Source organism: Piliocolobus tephrosceles, chromosome 11, assembly GCF_002776525.5.
Source record: "Piliocolobus tephrosceles isolate RC106 chromosome 11, ASM277652v3, whole genome shotgun sequence".
NCBI lineage: Eukaryota > Metazoa > Chordata > Mammalia > Primates > Cercopithecidae > Piliocolobus > Piliocolobus tephrosceles.
This window is the reverse complement of record NC_045444.1, coordinates 54,588,703-54,604,683: the sequence shown is the minus strand read 5'-3', so window position 1 is coordinate 54,604,683 and position 15,981 is coordinate 54,588,703. Positions and strand designations below refer to the sequence as shown.

The 15,981-nt window shown below is 39.3% G+C and overlaps 1 protein-coding gene across 1 annotated transcript in view; it reads right to left on the bottom strand.

Moving 5' to 3' along the window:
* Positions 1 to 15,981, bottom strand: part of CERS6 (ceramide synthase 6) — a 329,510-nt gene that overhangs the window by 77,972 nt on the left and 235,557 nt on the right. The window contains exons 5-6 of the mRNA XM_023188162.3: positions 6,831 to 6,881; positions 2,889 to 2,981 (exon numbers count right to left, since the gene is read on the bottom strand). Coding sequence (XP_023043930.1) covers positions 2,889 to 2,981; positions 6,831 to 6,881 — 144 coding nt within the window. The remainder of the gene's footprint in view (positions 1 to 2,888; positions 2,982 to 6,830; positions 6,882 to 15,981) is intronic.

Genomic DNA, 15,981 nt, shown 5'->3' with positions numbered 1-15,981 from the left:
GCAAAGCCATGTTCCCCATGTGATGAGAAAGCTCAAGCTAGTGGAAGGACTTGGTAACTTTTGGTACAGCAACATCTTACTAGGACTAGGCTTCTGGAAGCCAAGGACAGCTATTCTTGCTTTTGACTCTGGATGGCACCTCTAGTTCTCACTAAGCAAGAGAAGGACCGATAAAATGGTAGAGAGCTGTGAAAGGCTTACTACCTGTAATGTCAGGAGCATGGCAAGGCAAGGATTATGTATGTGTCTAATCCAAGAGTGAATCACAGGGCTCTGCTTGGTAAGCCTAGCCTCTAATTCATTCCCATATTACATGGCCTTGAGAAACTTACATAAACTCACTCTGTGCATCAATCTTCCCAAGTTTAAAAAAAAAAAAAAGATGAAGAACGTTCTAGCTCTCTGTTGTATAAGTGTTTTATGTGACTACCTGGACAAAAGGTCTCCTCAAAAAAGAAAATAAAATGCAACATGAGCCTTGCACAGTACCTGGCACATAGAAAATAATCAGTCTACATGTACTGACACTACATGACCAAAGAAGGCTCCCTCATGTAGGACAGAAGAGACTCACTTGACACACCATCACTAAAGAGTCTGTAAATGATTTCAGAAACCAACTCGGAGTATTGGGTGCAATGAGTAAAGGAACCACAAATTATGGGTGTCAAAGAGTCATCTGTTATGATCAAGCTCACCTTGACAGGGACCACCTACTTCTTCTGAGAATCAGTTGGTATATACCATATTAAGGGCCTTGTAGCCATACAACCAGAAAAGACAGCTTTTTGCCAGCCAAGTAAGCCACTGCTGTAGGATGGCAGAAGGAGCATATGTGGGGAAGGGGACTTGGGTAGTAGGCCCATAGACTCTTAAACGCTTTTCAGCTGCCACTTGGATACCAGTTTGCAACTTAGCAGATTACTGATTTAACCAAGAAATGATATATTACAGTATTGTGCTCCATTATAACATAAAGGAACTGATTTCGCTTGTTCATTTACCCTCAACTTACTGATCCCCACGATGAGCAGCTACACTGATAGTCGTGGGGGTGCAAAGGTGAACATATCTTGCTTGCTGGGGACTAAATGCTTGTGTCCTCCTCAAATGTATATATTAAAACTCTAACCCCTAAAGTGATAGTATTAAGACATGGGGCCTTTTGGCAGAAGCCCTTGTGAATGGGACTCATGCCCTTATAAAGGAGGCCTTAAAGAGCTGTCTTGCCCCTTCCACCATGAGAGGACAGAGTGAGAAGGTTGTCATCTATGAGAAAGTGGGTTGTTGCTAGACACTGAATCTGCTGGTGCTTTGATCTTGGGTATCTCACCTTCCAGAACTGTGAGAAATAGATTTTATAAGCTACTCAGTCAATCTGGCATTTTGTTATATATTAGCTCAATTGGATTAAGACATTGCATTTTATCCTCCAAGTATTTGAACTTTGTCTTGAAGGTTTTAGAAACATAATTCTTAGGCAGCAGATAAACAAGAATGACTACTTAGATAGGAAGACTGTTTAAGAGACTACATAACAGAGTGGGCAAAAGGAGAGGGAACTGTACGTTTGTCAGTGATATTAAGGAAGAAGGTACACGGAGTGGCAAAAACAAGAGCAAAGGAAAACGTCCTGGCTGACATGACTGTTGGTTCTAAGGGTTACTGGAGGAAGAACAAGACTAGAAGACCATGTCTTCAGTCAGGAGCACTTTGCATGTAAGGCTTAATTTCCTCATTCATAAAATAAGCATAAATAATAAAATAATCAAACTGGACCTTTGATTTGTTGTCAGGACTAAATGATATAATGTACAAAAATAACACAATGTACGTTGTGTATCCCTTACCCCAAACGCTTGGGATTAGAAGTTTTTTGAACTTTGGATTTCTCTGGATTTTGGAATGTTTGCATTATACTTACAGATTTGCATCCCTAATATAAAAATCTGAAATGCAAAATGCTCCAATGAGCATTTATTTACTTTGAGCATCATGTTAACACTCAAAAAGTATCCAATTTCAGAGCCTTTTGGATTTTCAGATTTAGGGATGTTCAACCAGTACTATCATCTGAGACTACAGATGTGGAAGTATGGACCCAGAGATAATGTGGGGCAGAAGAGAAACATTTCAGAATTAATGGGATGTAGGTTATGGTTGGAAGTGTCAGGAAGTATAAACTCAATCATCCAGGGAGATGGCATCCTGTAATTCAGGTCCAGAATTCTGGTGCACCCAAATATGTAGGGCACGGGGCATTAAGACAAAGGACAGCAAGGTGACTTTGAAGGATTGATCCAAATATGGTGTCACAGAAAAATAAGTAGTAAAGAGCTAGAAGTGCCCATTCTGTCCAGAAGCTGGTAGGATGAAAGCCAGAATAATGGATTTAACATGTAGGGGGTCACACAAAAGCAATTCCAGTGGAGGGAATAGGTGGAAACAAGATCACAGTTCATTGAGGAATGCTGCATTTCCGAGACATATTTTGACACTGGATAACCCTGCAACTGGGGAATTAATTCCGTAGGGTTGAAACACTGAGACTTTACTCTCTCCCAGGAGCTACAAATAGAATTTTTGTTTTTTATTTAATTTGGAGAACAGAGGACTTGGGAATTAGACTGAGAGAAAGGGGATTCACTGCTACATTATTACATGGAGAAAAGAAGGCTGAGCTTTAGGGGATGAGTGAAGAAATAATAGAAACAAAATACAAAACAGCACAAACAAAAATAGAGAACTTTCTGTAATAATGCAGCAGGTCGTATTAACCTAGGGCTGCCAGGAGAACAGGGGTGAGTGCCTTTGAGAGTCTACACCCACCTGCTAAGGGCCATTAAAGATGCATATTTGCAAGCACTTTACGACATAACTGCTCTTACCTTTCTTTTGATATCAGTGAACTGCGAAAACATTAAAGACCAATAAAACGACAGCTCCAGGATGTAATAGTAGTGAAGGTCAGTTGTGAGTGGCTGAAGGTGAAAGAAAAAAAGGAATTATTAATAGTTAATAGGGAACCCAATTTGTATCCCAGACATCTCAAGTTCACTGCTCAAAAGTAACATGGTCTTGCACCTGCACAAAGGCAGTTTCTGTCCTATTCTCCTTGTAGATGATGGGGCTTTGAGGATAACTTTCATCCACAGCTTGATGACATTACTCTCATTTCATCTCCGACTCAAAAAGCATTAATTAGCATGAACATTTGGGACTCCATTCATTATTCAGTTTAACAATAGCATTTATGATTCTTTGTCACAAGTATCTGCAAGATTCCTTAAGCAACCTGAAAAAAAATTCTAATACAGACAAAGAATAACCCTGGACAACTGCTGCGAGTACAGGGACAAGACAGTAGGTGATAGGAACTGGAATACTATACGGGTCACTGAGGCGTAGATTTAAGTTCCGCATTAATCAGAAAGTTGTTTTTTTTTGTTGTTGTTGTTGTTATTAGAAAATGTTCAGTACATTTCAAATATCAAAAAGAATTATTCAAAAATATTTACTGAAAGATCAGAGGGACAGGAAGGCTGCCAGGAGATAACAGACTAGGCACTCAGCCAGGATATCAGATCATGTCTCAGCTCCACAGCTTAGCAGGTATAAAACTTGGGTCTTAGTTTAGTGATACCTGCTTTAACTGCCTCAGAGGCTCAGGGTTGGGGGGAGGCTCAGAGAGGCAGTGGAAGTCAGGAATATTTATTTTGCACACAATTCCACTAAAAACAAGAGAGTTTTCAAAAAACATTTTTGATGAGTTGTTTTTAATTGTTATATTGAGTTGTAATGATATGTCTTGCGTTATCAAAATGAATGAAAAACATTTGAAGTTCATCACACAAACAAGTCCATACCCCCATACACAAGACGATATCATATATGGTAAATATAATTGAAATGTAAATGCTTTGTACACCAATAGTAGCAAAATGAATGACAATCAGAAGAAGCTGGCACTCACCCACTCTATGCATGGGAATCATGGAAAAGTTGTCCTGCATAGGTCTTTGACAACAAAATACACAATGGGACAGGATACTCCAACCAGCAATCCTAAAGTCTAAATGACAATGAGCCCTGCTGTGGACTGAAAGTTTGTGTTCCCCTAACATTCATATGATGAAGCCTAATCCCAATGTGACAGTATTTGGAGGCAGGGCCTTTGGGAGGTAATTAGGTCATCAGAGTGGATCCCTCATGAATAGGGTTAGTGCCCTTATAAGAAGGGACATGATCTCTTAGCATATTCTCTTCTAGCAGCCTGAACGGAGACAAGCATCAATTCAGCAACTCCCTGAAGAGAATCCATTTCCCACTGACCTGTCCTTGTAAAACTTGAAGGCATTAATGATGAAGGATGGATATTCAGGGCAGATGGATGGCTGCAATAAAGTTTAGAAAATCGGGCCCTGGTTCACGACCCTTTGAGCCAAGGGTAAATTTTAGTTTTAATGAGATTCTCTTACTTCCACCACCTGGGGAAAGGCCCAGAGGAATTATAAGGGCAAGTCAGAGAGCATCTGGAAACCGCAGAGTTCATAGAGAGCATCCCATTATAATAATTACTATGTCCAAGGAGTGCTTTGCAGTTGACAATGCTCACTCACATGTTAATTTCTTTGGTTCTCATAAAAATCCTATAAAATCAGTACTATAATTCTAGACCTAGATTGTATAGTTGACAGGAAATTGCTGTCAGTTAATTCAGGTTAAGAGGCTAAGGCTAGGTCTCATAGCTAGTGAGGCCCCATGACCACTAACTAGGGTATCTCATGTCCAACTTGTGCTTCTTACGCCAAACCGGACAAGGTTCAACTGAATGCAGCTTCACATTATTTTAAACTTAGAATATACACATGTATATGAAATTATTTAATATGTAACAAATAACATGCGCACTTATATAAAGTTAAGTGTATCCTTACTAAAACTGAAGTAGACCACTACTTTTTCACCTAAATGTTCAATTATCTATTTAACATATATGCTAAAGATATAATAAATATGTTTCATAAGCATGTCTTTAAAAGTGCCCTTAAGGATAGCGACTGACTTGGAACAGCAATCTATATATTTACATAGACATGCTTACACACAAAGTACTGTAATTGCATACATAATAATTGTATGTTGTTTAATTCCACCCTCCCACACACAAAAAAATCAGCTAATATTCTTTATTACTATATGGCATTTTCAAAGATGCACCATTCCCATGAGAGACTGTGAATTTGTCCTGCATTCTGGGGACTATATGCTGAATCATACAGAAAACAATCTTGATCTGAGTCCTCACAGATAGCATCTTGCCTTCCATACTAGTGGTGTTTCCTGCTTTTAAAAAAATTACTATCTCCCAGATCCTCAAACTTTCATGTTGAATCTACAGTGCTGTGAAACCCTCTGCAGCTACAGTATAGGCCATAGCTCTAGCAACTCATTTCCTCAGAAATAAGCAATTTCTTAGCTCCAGCCATGAACATGACAGTTATTCTGGACTAAATTATAGTTAGAAAGAAGAGTAGGGATTACATTTCATTTGGCATTTGTATGTACTTTTATAAACAGAAATGTAGACATACATGGATTTTGCCACTCACTATACCATTACAGGACACAAAGAGCCTTATGTGACAATGTTCCAAGTACGGTAAACAGCAGTTGGGCCTGAGAATTACAATTGTGTAAAATAAGCTATTGGTTTCACCATTGCTTTAGTCTCTATCAAATATCCTCTGAATGTTCAGCTCTCTTGCCATGTTCTATTGTTTATTTATAGTGTTTTCTAATGTGAATAAACCACTCGAAAGAGATGAAAATGCCAACTGGAATTCAATTTTAATGTGTCCTTAACATTGAACTAGCTCAAGGAGTATCCAGTGCCAGTCCCCACCCTCTGCCGTGACACTGTGTGTAACAAAGAAGACACAGGGCAGGCCTGCTCCCCATAAGCCTGTGCATGCCCCAAAGACCAAATACCTCAACAGACAACCCAAAGAAACCCCAAACAAAAACCCTGAAGTTGCTCATTATAATGTATAAAATGTCTCTTCAAAATACCTAGCTGCATTTGCTTCTCTCACATAACATATCCCAACTGAACACGGAGTTATAGAAATTTCCCAGCTAGAAACTTTTAGACAAGTCCTAGCTTTTTAAACTGATCTGGGGACCACAAGAACACATGCTTATATCACTGAATTCATGGAAAGATGCAAAGGTATGCCAGTGGGCAGAGATCTAAAATGCTTCCTTTCTGGAATATGATTTTAATCTCACTTTCAATGATGCTGTTTTTAGTTTCGGAGATAATCCTTCCACACGTCAACAGTACAAGCCCATTTTTCTGCATTCAAGGAAATGGTGCTTGATTTACGTATTTGGAGGCTGCTTCTAAGCCACAAAGTGAACTGAACTCAGTGTACCTGCTCCAGCCTCACCCTTGATCTTTCCCACTTGCTGTTGAGGCAGGTCTGTGCTATGTCAACAGGACCCCAGACTTACCTCAGTGATTAGAAGCAGATCAGCTGTTAGGAGCAGGAATTTTCCACCTGTTGAACTGACTGATCCTATTCCCTTGTAAATGTACTTTCCAAGCTGACTCCATCTGCTAGGGCAATCGGGCCTTGATTCTGAACTTCATTAAGAATAATGCACAAATTACTATCCTCACTAGATTATGTCCAGCACTGATCAGCGGCAGTGGGGCCAAGAATGAAGGGGGTTGCCCAACCTGTTGGGGCCTACCTGAGACCATGAAATTGACCTAAGGTAGATACTTTATGTGTGTAAAAACCCAGATAATAATGCCTCCTTACCTGATAGGGGTAGTTGTACCAGCAGTGCCTTGTATTCCACAACCAGGGGGTCTGAAAAAAATGACAAAAAATATTTTACATATTTTAGAACATGGATAAGAGCATAAAAAAGGTTTACAATAGGCTCTTGCTCTAATATTTTTGGATTTCAATAATTTACCTGTGTGGGAATTGAAGAACTTTAAAACAGCTAGGTATAGGATATTAAAGCAACTACTATTATACAATATACTCTTTCTTGGTAATCTAAACTCAACTGGTAGTATTTTAGGCTGCTTCTGGGATGCAGTCCCAGCTGGTATTTCTTCTATTTTGCTGGTCACTTAGACATATTCCTGCTACATAACCAGCCTCAACAGCAGGGCCCTGCAGGGGTCTCACAGAAACCAGATGTAAATCTTCCATCTCACTCTTATCTATAAACATTGATGACAGTTAGCATAAACTGCCCCGAAACTCCTCAGACTCAATGTTTACCAAGCGACATTATTCATGCCTTGACCAGGGTTCAGTGACATCCAGGTATACTTCTTATTTCAGCAGGACACTTAAGACTAACCCTCACAGCACATGCCAACTCCTGACCTGTGATCCAGGTCTTTTTATGACAAAATAATCATTCTTAATTTGAGGGCAATTACTTGCCTTATGACACAGTATAATTAGGAAGATCTAAGTGTACACACAGATTCCAAACATTTGTAATAATCAAGGAGGGGTTGGTATGGATTCAAACAGACAGCTGAATTATCCAGTAAGACCAGCACAAACTTTCTCAGGGTTTCAAAATAATTTCAAAAAAAGTATTAACGTTATAATTCTTTTGCATCCCTTATCCACAGCTGTCAGCACTTTCTGATATACATCTATATATATTTGATATACATCTATATGTTTCTTACAATTAATCTGCCAACATCTTCATCAGCCCTGTGTCATAGGAATGAGGACAATTAGCTTCAGGTGGCTAATATCTGCTGAGTCCTCCTTATGTCCTATATACTTTTAAAGGCTCCTACACATATTAACTCATTTAATCCTTATAGTGGCTACTAGTATTTTTCTTATTTTATAGATAGGTAAATGGAGACCCCAAGTCTGTGGATAACTACCTAGGTTCAATAGCTAGGCAGTGCCAAAGCTGAAAATCAAACTCAGACTCCCTAATCCCAAACCCAAACATAACCACTGTGCAGCCCGTCTCTGAGTCTGATCAAACTAAACCCAATCTCAAAGGAGGGAACCAGATTCCTATACAAAGCCATGCACTGCCCTAAACCTAACTACGTTCCAGAATCTTTACATTTCCCTTTCATTCAAGCACTATTCATTTTCTTTCCGAGATCTTAACTCGGCTCCTGATTTTGCCTTTTGCTCCCTGTTCAACACTGTCTGTATCATGTAATCTCACTGCACTTAACTTCCTGAGTGTCTGAGTTGTCTGTCTGTCTCCTCCATTGCTCTCATCTATAACATCAATGTTCATTATCGACCTCACAGAGTGATTGTGAAGATCAAATGAGGTAGTGTGCATAAAACTACTTGGGAGGCTTACTGTGTTTTTTATAGTTAAGTCAGCAATATGTGTCCATTTAGGAAGATGTAAAAAATAAAGAATAAAAAGTAAAAATAATTTAAATTTTCATCACCATTAACATTTTGATGTATGACCCATTTTTGGTCTTTTGTTCCTATGTAATATAAACATGATACAGACCAATTTACTTTTAAATACCCATATATATGCAGGTTTTAAAAAATGTGGGTACAACACAGCAACATCTATTTTAAAGTACAAATATTAGTTATTGCCATTCTTTCTGATAAAGTTATCTCCTCAATTGAAAGTCCTTGAAGGAAAGTTATGTCATATGCATGTTTATCCTCTCACCATAGACTTCCAAGTTCACAGTTCAGCACTCATCTACTGAATGCTAATGAAAAGAAATACAGAATGGAAAGGCAAGGCCTCGTGTTCATCTAAATTTATCAGTCCCAAGACCACTGGGCATGTGTGTGCTTGCCCCTAAGGATGCAGCAGTCATCTCTGCCACTGTGGCCATCCTTTCCAGTGACAGGCAGGAGGGCAAGGTATAACTCACAATGATCCAGAAAAATCTGTCGTTCAGAACTTCCCTTCTTTTGTGAGCTTCTTGGCTGATCAGTCTTCTAAAACCCAGGCTTTTCTCTGTGTGAATCAGATGTGCATCCCCTAGACCTGTTTTCACTGCATGCCCAATGCCTGACTGAACTGCAGAAACAGCGAATAAGTGTCTGCCTCTCTTCGGGCTCCTTTGCACTGGAGGCAGGGGCACAGGCCTGGATACCATGAATCTGGTGAAGCTACCAGGGCCCAAGGTCAGCTCATAAGTTTTCTGGCCAATCATTTAAGAATCTACTCTTTCACACAGAATGCATGTTCACACACACCCCTCACTCTGACATCAGGTATTAATATCACCTTCTATATGCACAGTACATTTTTCTAGGATCTTTTTTTTGTTTTGAGACGGAGTCTGGCTCTGTCTCCCAGCCTGGAGTGTAGTGGCTGGATCTCAGCTCACTGCAAGCTCCGCCTCCCGGGTTCACACCATTCTCCTGCCTCAGCCTCACGAGTAGCTGGGACTACAGGCGCCCCCCGCTACCTCGCCTGGCTAGTTTTTTGTATTTTTTTAGTAGAGACGGGGTTTCACCCTGTTAGCCAGGATGGTCTCGATCTCCTGACCTCGTGATCCGCCCGTCTCGGCCTCCCAAAGTGCTGGGATTACAGGCTTGAGCCACCGCGCCCGGCCTAGGATCTTAAGTTATACCCCCCAAACACTGTGAGACAGTAGAACAAATATCTTTCCCAATTTATAGATAAGAAAACCGAAGTCCATGAGTTGATTCTCCTGATTTCTTATAGCTCAACACTGGTGTATGAATCTGGATTGGCTGTTTATAATTTAGGCATAACTTCTCCTTCTTTTTTTTGATGTAGTCTCATTCTGTCACCAGGCTGGAGTACAGCTCACTGCAACCTCTGCCTCCTGCGTTCAAATGATTCTCCTGCCTCAGCCTCCCGAGTGGCTGGGACAACAGGTGTGCACCACCATGCCCAGCTAATTTTTGTATTTTTAGTAGAAACGGGGTTTTGCCGTGTTGGCCAGGCTGGTCTCAAACCCCTGATTTCAGGTGATCCACCTGCCTCGGCCTCCCAAAGTGCTGGGATTACAGGCATGAGCCACTGCGCCTGGACACAATTTAGGCATAACTTCTTTAAGTTGATACTATAAAGTTGACATTTATCTACTTTCTCCATTGATAAAAATTTTCCAGTTTTTCAGAATCATTTCCACATTCATCTGATGTCAAAATCCATATATTCTATCACACAAATTATAGGACAGTAATGTAATTAAGAACTTAAAAAGATGAAATATTTAGACATCATAGAGGAATGGTGATTAAAAATACACTAAAACCCTCAATTTAGAAAGTTAGGCCTAGCATCTCCCTAACTAATAATAAAAGCTCTGTACCTAGGAGGTTGCATGGCAAGTCAAGCACATTTTCCAGAAACAGAATGCCTTTTTCACATGACGTTACAACATCAAGGAAGGTTATCAAGGTTGGAAAATCTGAAATCAAATTTTGGGTCAGTCGTGGTGGCTCACACCTGTAATTCCAACACTTTGGGAGGATGACGTGGGAGAACTGCTTGAGCCCAGGAGCTCAAGACCGGCCTGGGCAACACAGTGGGACCTCATCTCTACAAATAATATGAAAATTAGCTGGGCGTAGCGGCATGTGCCTATAGTCCCAGCTACTCAGAAGGCTGAGGTAGGAGGATTGCTTGAGGCTGGTGGGGGCCAAGGCTGCAATAAGCCATGATTGCGCCAGGCATTGTAGCCTGGGCAACAGAATGAGATCCTGTCTCAGAAAATAAACGTTGTTACAATAACCTATGGTTCACATGATTCCTTCTCACATATGTACACTTAAACCGTGTTATAAAACATTTCACAGATTTAAAGTATTTTATACGTGTCATCTCATTTAATTCTGATAACAACATTGTAAGCAATCAAGATAACATCACCAGCAGAGGCCAGCAGATACCATTAAAGATTTACAAAGAACATGCCAGCTCAGAGCTTCACCAACTGTTAAAACACAGGCTGAGGTCTGGGCTTGGGGATGAAATTCTGCATTTCTAAAGCTCTCCGTTGATGCTGATGCTGTTAGGCCATGGACCACATTTTGCCAGTAGTAAGGTACTAGGGAAAAGTAAGAAGGGTGATTCCATCTTTTTGGTATTTACCATGTGTGAGGCATCTTGCTAAACACTTTGTTATGATATTCACAATTCAATATAGATAAATGAATTAATGAATTATTTCTAATCTTTGTGAGAATCATTGGAAGCAGAAGAACCACTGCTAGTAAAGCAATAGCTAAAGATATGCTTCTCATCCAGCCTCCTTGGCTGGCACAACTCTGGTGGAAGCTCTGGTGGAAGCAAAGTTTGTGTGTGCCACTTGGGGATGGTGCCCCTAAAAGGCCAGTGTGAATGAGTTCCTCTCACCCCTTCTCCATTCCCATTGAAAGGAGATAATGAAAACTGAAGCAGTCACCACTGGCCCTGAAATGGAAGTTTCTATGGAGTCCGGTATCAGAAGTCTCCCACCAGCCCTGATCTGCTTCCCTCTGGATTGTAGGTATGAGATAAATAAATTCCTATCATTTCTCTCATATCTAAGCTAGTGTGTTTTGCTTTACTTTTATATATAGTAGCATAGCCTGTATTCTAATATTAATATATGCATCAAGGTAAGTATCAATTATTTTGTAGACAAAGAAACAGTCTCAGAGAGGAACAGTAATTAATTAAAGGCTACACAGCTGACAAGTAGAGAGAGTGGAAATCAAACCTAGGCCAGCCGGGCTCTTCCACTGTGCCTTCTGCTGTGTACTCTGGGTGACGAAGAATGAGTAATGAAAGAAAAACATCACAGGCATTTGGAATAGATTCCCCCAAATGAGCTATTACCTAGAAACACTGAATTTTAGGTTTAGAAAGGACCTCCAAGTCCTGTAATCTACAGAACAATCCACAGGTCCAGATGGGTAACCAGTTCTTCTTACTATTAAATAAACTCAATGGTTATCTCACTGACAAGATCCCTTGGGCTTCCTTCCTTCCTGCTTTTTTTTTTTTTTTTTTTTTTTTTTTTGCCTTGGTCAACAGAAATTGCATTTATTTATTTATTTTTATGTATTGATTTATTTATTTGTTGCATCTGCCCTAATCACTAACATGACTGTATTTGAAGATAAGGTCTTTGGAAGGTAATTAACGTAAAATGAGGTCATAAGGTTAGAGTCTTAAACCAATAGGGTTGGTGGTCTTACAAGGAGAGGAAGAGGAAGAGAGCGATTTCTCCCTCTCCACACGTGTGCTCAGAAACAAGACCACGTGAAGACCGCATTGAGAAGGTTGCTCTCTGCATACTAGGAAGAATGCCCTCACCAGACACCAATCCTTACCAGACCTTATCTGGAACTTCCAGTCTCCAGAACTATGAGAAATAAATTTCTGTTCAAGCTATCCAGTATGTAGTATTTTGTTACAGTAATCTGAGCTGACTAACATAGCATCATAAGAGAACTCCTCATAAATGGTGCTTACTAGCTATTAAATTACACGTCAACTAATTTCAATTTAAGAAGACTTAGAAAACGTCTGAATAAGACTCAGACAGGCCATATCATAGTGGAAGAGAAATTACCTCTAACTCTCTCAATCTAAGCCACAATGTATATCGGGATTTTTCATTAGATTAAAATGTGCCTCTTTTCCCAGACATAACTCAGCAGCAAGCATATCCATCAATAACAGATTCCCTTGGGAGGCATCTATGGCTGTTCTTACCCTGAGCAAACCTGATCCTGGCACCAGGATAGGAGTCAGAAGCGCTGGTGCAGGTCAAGCCTTCATCGACATTTTTACCATACACATAAGAATTGAGTGCCATTTATTCTATGATTTTTTTTTTTTAAGAGAAGGGTAAAGAAGCATCTTTAAGGGTCAGTAAATCTGCTCTTTCATCCAGTTTCTTCTTTTACTGGTTGCACTACAGAGGTTTCATTGTGAACAGAAGTCAGAAAAACAGGTAAGGTCTGAAACTTAACTTTATCATCTGCAATTATCACGTTAGTGCAAGCCTAAAGAAATAGAGATTTTGAAGCAAGGACCAGAGAAAAGGATATCTAATTAACCAGGCAAGTGGTCAGTGGTTAAACAGAAACATAAATATACACATATGCATATATATATGCTTTTTTCCCTCCAAGAATCAGTAGGTATCTGCAGCTGAAGAAACAGGAGTTTCTTTGAATTAATAACTATTTTGATTTAACAAAAGAACATGAATCATAAAACATATTAAAAACATTTTGTTGCCTCATCAAAAATGTCAAAGGTGTGTGGGTATTTACTCGAAGTCAGCACACTGAGGCAAATTTCATCTTTTGCTCTTTCCATGAAAACTCTTACCTAGCTTTCACAAAGCCCAGCTGATGCAACTAGGAGTCAAGGAACATAGTCTAACAGACGTTTGTTCTCTATGTAGTTGTATTATGTTTAAAACTACCAAAAATCTACATTCTTAAACTAACTTGGACAATACTTCCACTAAAACTACTCTGAGAAAACACTCACTGAGTTATATTCAAACCTTATACCTTTTGCTTACATTGAGGATTTACTGTAAGAAACAAACAACAGAAAAACGCTTCCATGAATTTATACTGGAAACGTTCACCCTAAGTCCAATGTGTAAGTTCCACAGGACATTTTTGCTTCAAAATATAGTCCAAGGCAGGATGAAATACTTTGTTTCTGTTAATGCTTAGCATGTTTCTTTGTGCCAAGTGATCATTATGTTTCCCCATTGTTATTAATACCTTTCCACACTGGTTTCGAGAAGCTGAGATCTAATTCTAAAGCTCAGTCATAGCAAGTGTGATCTGTGATTGCCTCTCAACATCCTTGCTTATTTCTCTTTTCATGTGTAATTTTAAATGTTCAATATCTACATTGATGATCTGTTACCTAAATATTGAAGATTCTTTTAAGAAACAACTGTGTAATTAATTTAAATGAATGTAAATCAAATCAATTTGAGATGATAATCTACAATTTTAATTGAATACACATTATAAAATAACTCAGAATACAAAGAAACATTTCACATTTTGTGAGTTTACAAAGATATAAATAAATTGTGTTTGGGATGAAAAGAATGAAGTCAGAAGTCTCTCAGCCTGAAGAAATTCCTGATTAGTGGTGAGCAGCCGAGAGCACTCCCAGAATGCAAGAGGTGCCCTTTCCTCCTTTCCTAGGACAGTAGACATGTTACTATAAATCTACCAAGCACAGCAGTAACCCCTCCCTAGAGGCCTATGGCATCTGCATTAGCCTTGAAAGCTCTCCTGATGTGGAAATGTAATTTGGACTTGACCCCACGGCATTACATAAAGATAGCCTTTCATATTGATCAGGCTTTAAAACAGATACTAGTCCTCTAGACCCGATCTAGCATGTGCCTTTACCACATTCTGCAATCAATTTAGTAAGTAACTTTCAGATCTGTGAAGTACATATAGGTAGAAAGAGTTTTTGGGAGATGGGCACTGAGGTCACAGGATTTCCAAGAGAGTTCTATCATAGAAACAAGTAGATGGAAAATGTGAGTGGCATTTCCATGGCTTCTTAAGCCTTTCAGCCAATAGCTCTCAACTTCTGCCTCTGTTCAGCTGAGGGGCTCCACAGGCATCTAACAGTCACCATGGCACACTATGCACACTACAGCTCAGGGTAAGAACGCCATAGTTCTCAAGCGTCTGGGGATATGGCACTTGAAAGACCACCTCTTCCATTTGTTCTGATGTGAACTCTCCTCTTCACCCAGCAAGAATCACTGCCAAGTAGAAGAGACCAATCAATTCCATGTTTAGAACAGGAATTAGGGAGAAAGAGACCAGGTATAGAAAAGAGAAGATGAATGAAAATGAGGTAGAAAGACCTAGAGGGAGGGAAATGGTGAGAATGTCAACACACGGGGAGAGAGATGTGCAGGCCAATGTAGAATTTGAGAATGAAGCCAGTGAGAGTGGCTATTAAGAAGCACACAATTAGTCAAAGGACATTTTAGAGAAATGGTTGATAACATGAGACAAAGGATTACTATTTCTAATATGTAAACAGCTCATAAAAAGTGATTAAAACATTTAAATATCCAATGAGAAAAATGGGAAGAAGATACAAACAGGCAACACATCAAACAAAAACATGTGACCAAAAGCACATGTAAAAATTACAGATTAAAACTAGACAGAATTTTCTATCTGAGAGTCTGGCAAATATTTAAAAAGGTTCATACCCAAAGGTCACTTATATACTTATAGGAAAACCAATATTCTGCAAACTGGAATAACCTTTCTAAAGGGTAATTTGGTAACATATATCAAGAGTCTTTAAAAAGTACATATCTTTGACCCAGCATTTATTGTAAAAAATTAACTAGACCCATATGTAAAGGTATTGATACATAGATATCTATAATTCTATTTACAATAAAAATTAAAAACATATCCTTGACCTAGCACTTATTTTAAAAAAATTAACTAGACCCATATGTAAAGGCATTTATACATAGATATCCATTATAATTATTTTTATAACAAAAATTAAAATAAATCGGATTGTTCAATAAAACAGGGTTGACATTTTCTTACTTTGAGATTCTCTAGAAAGAGACACTGAGATAAAGACCTGGATGCAAGCTGCTTTGGAGAAAGTAAGATAGACAAAGTTGAAAAACCAACACAATTTTCAGGAATGAGCTGGTTACTGCTGCAGGCAACTGCATAGGGAGCCCCTGCAGAACCACTCAGCATGGATCTTGTAACTGTCTCAACATGGGACAGGGATGCTGCGGCATTTATCCACAAACTCCCACACCTCATTGTGAGAGTTGTAGTATTAACTCCCCCATTTTTCTAGGTTGTATCTTCCTGTGTCTCGGTGACCTTCACAGCTCTGGAGAAAGCAGAAATATGGCCCAGCTTGTAGGTCATGTGGCATACTGTCAAGGGTACATGCCAC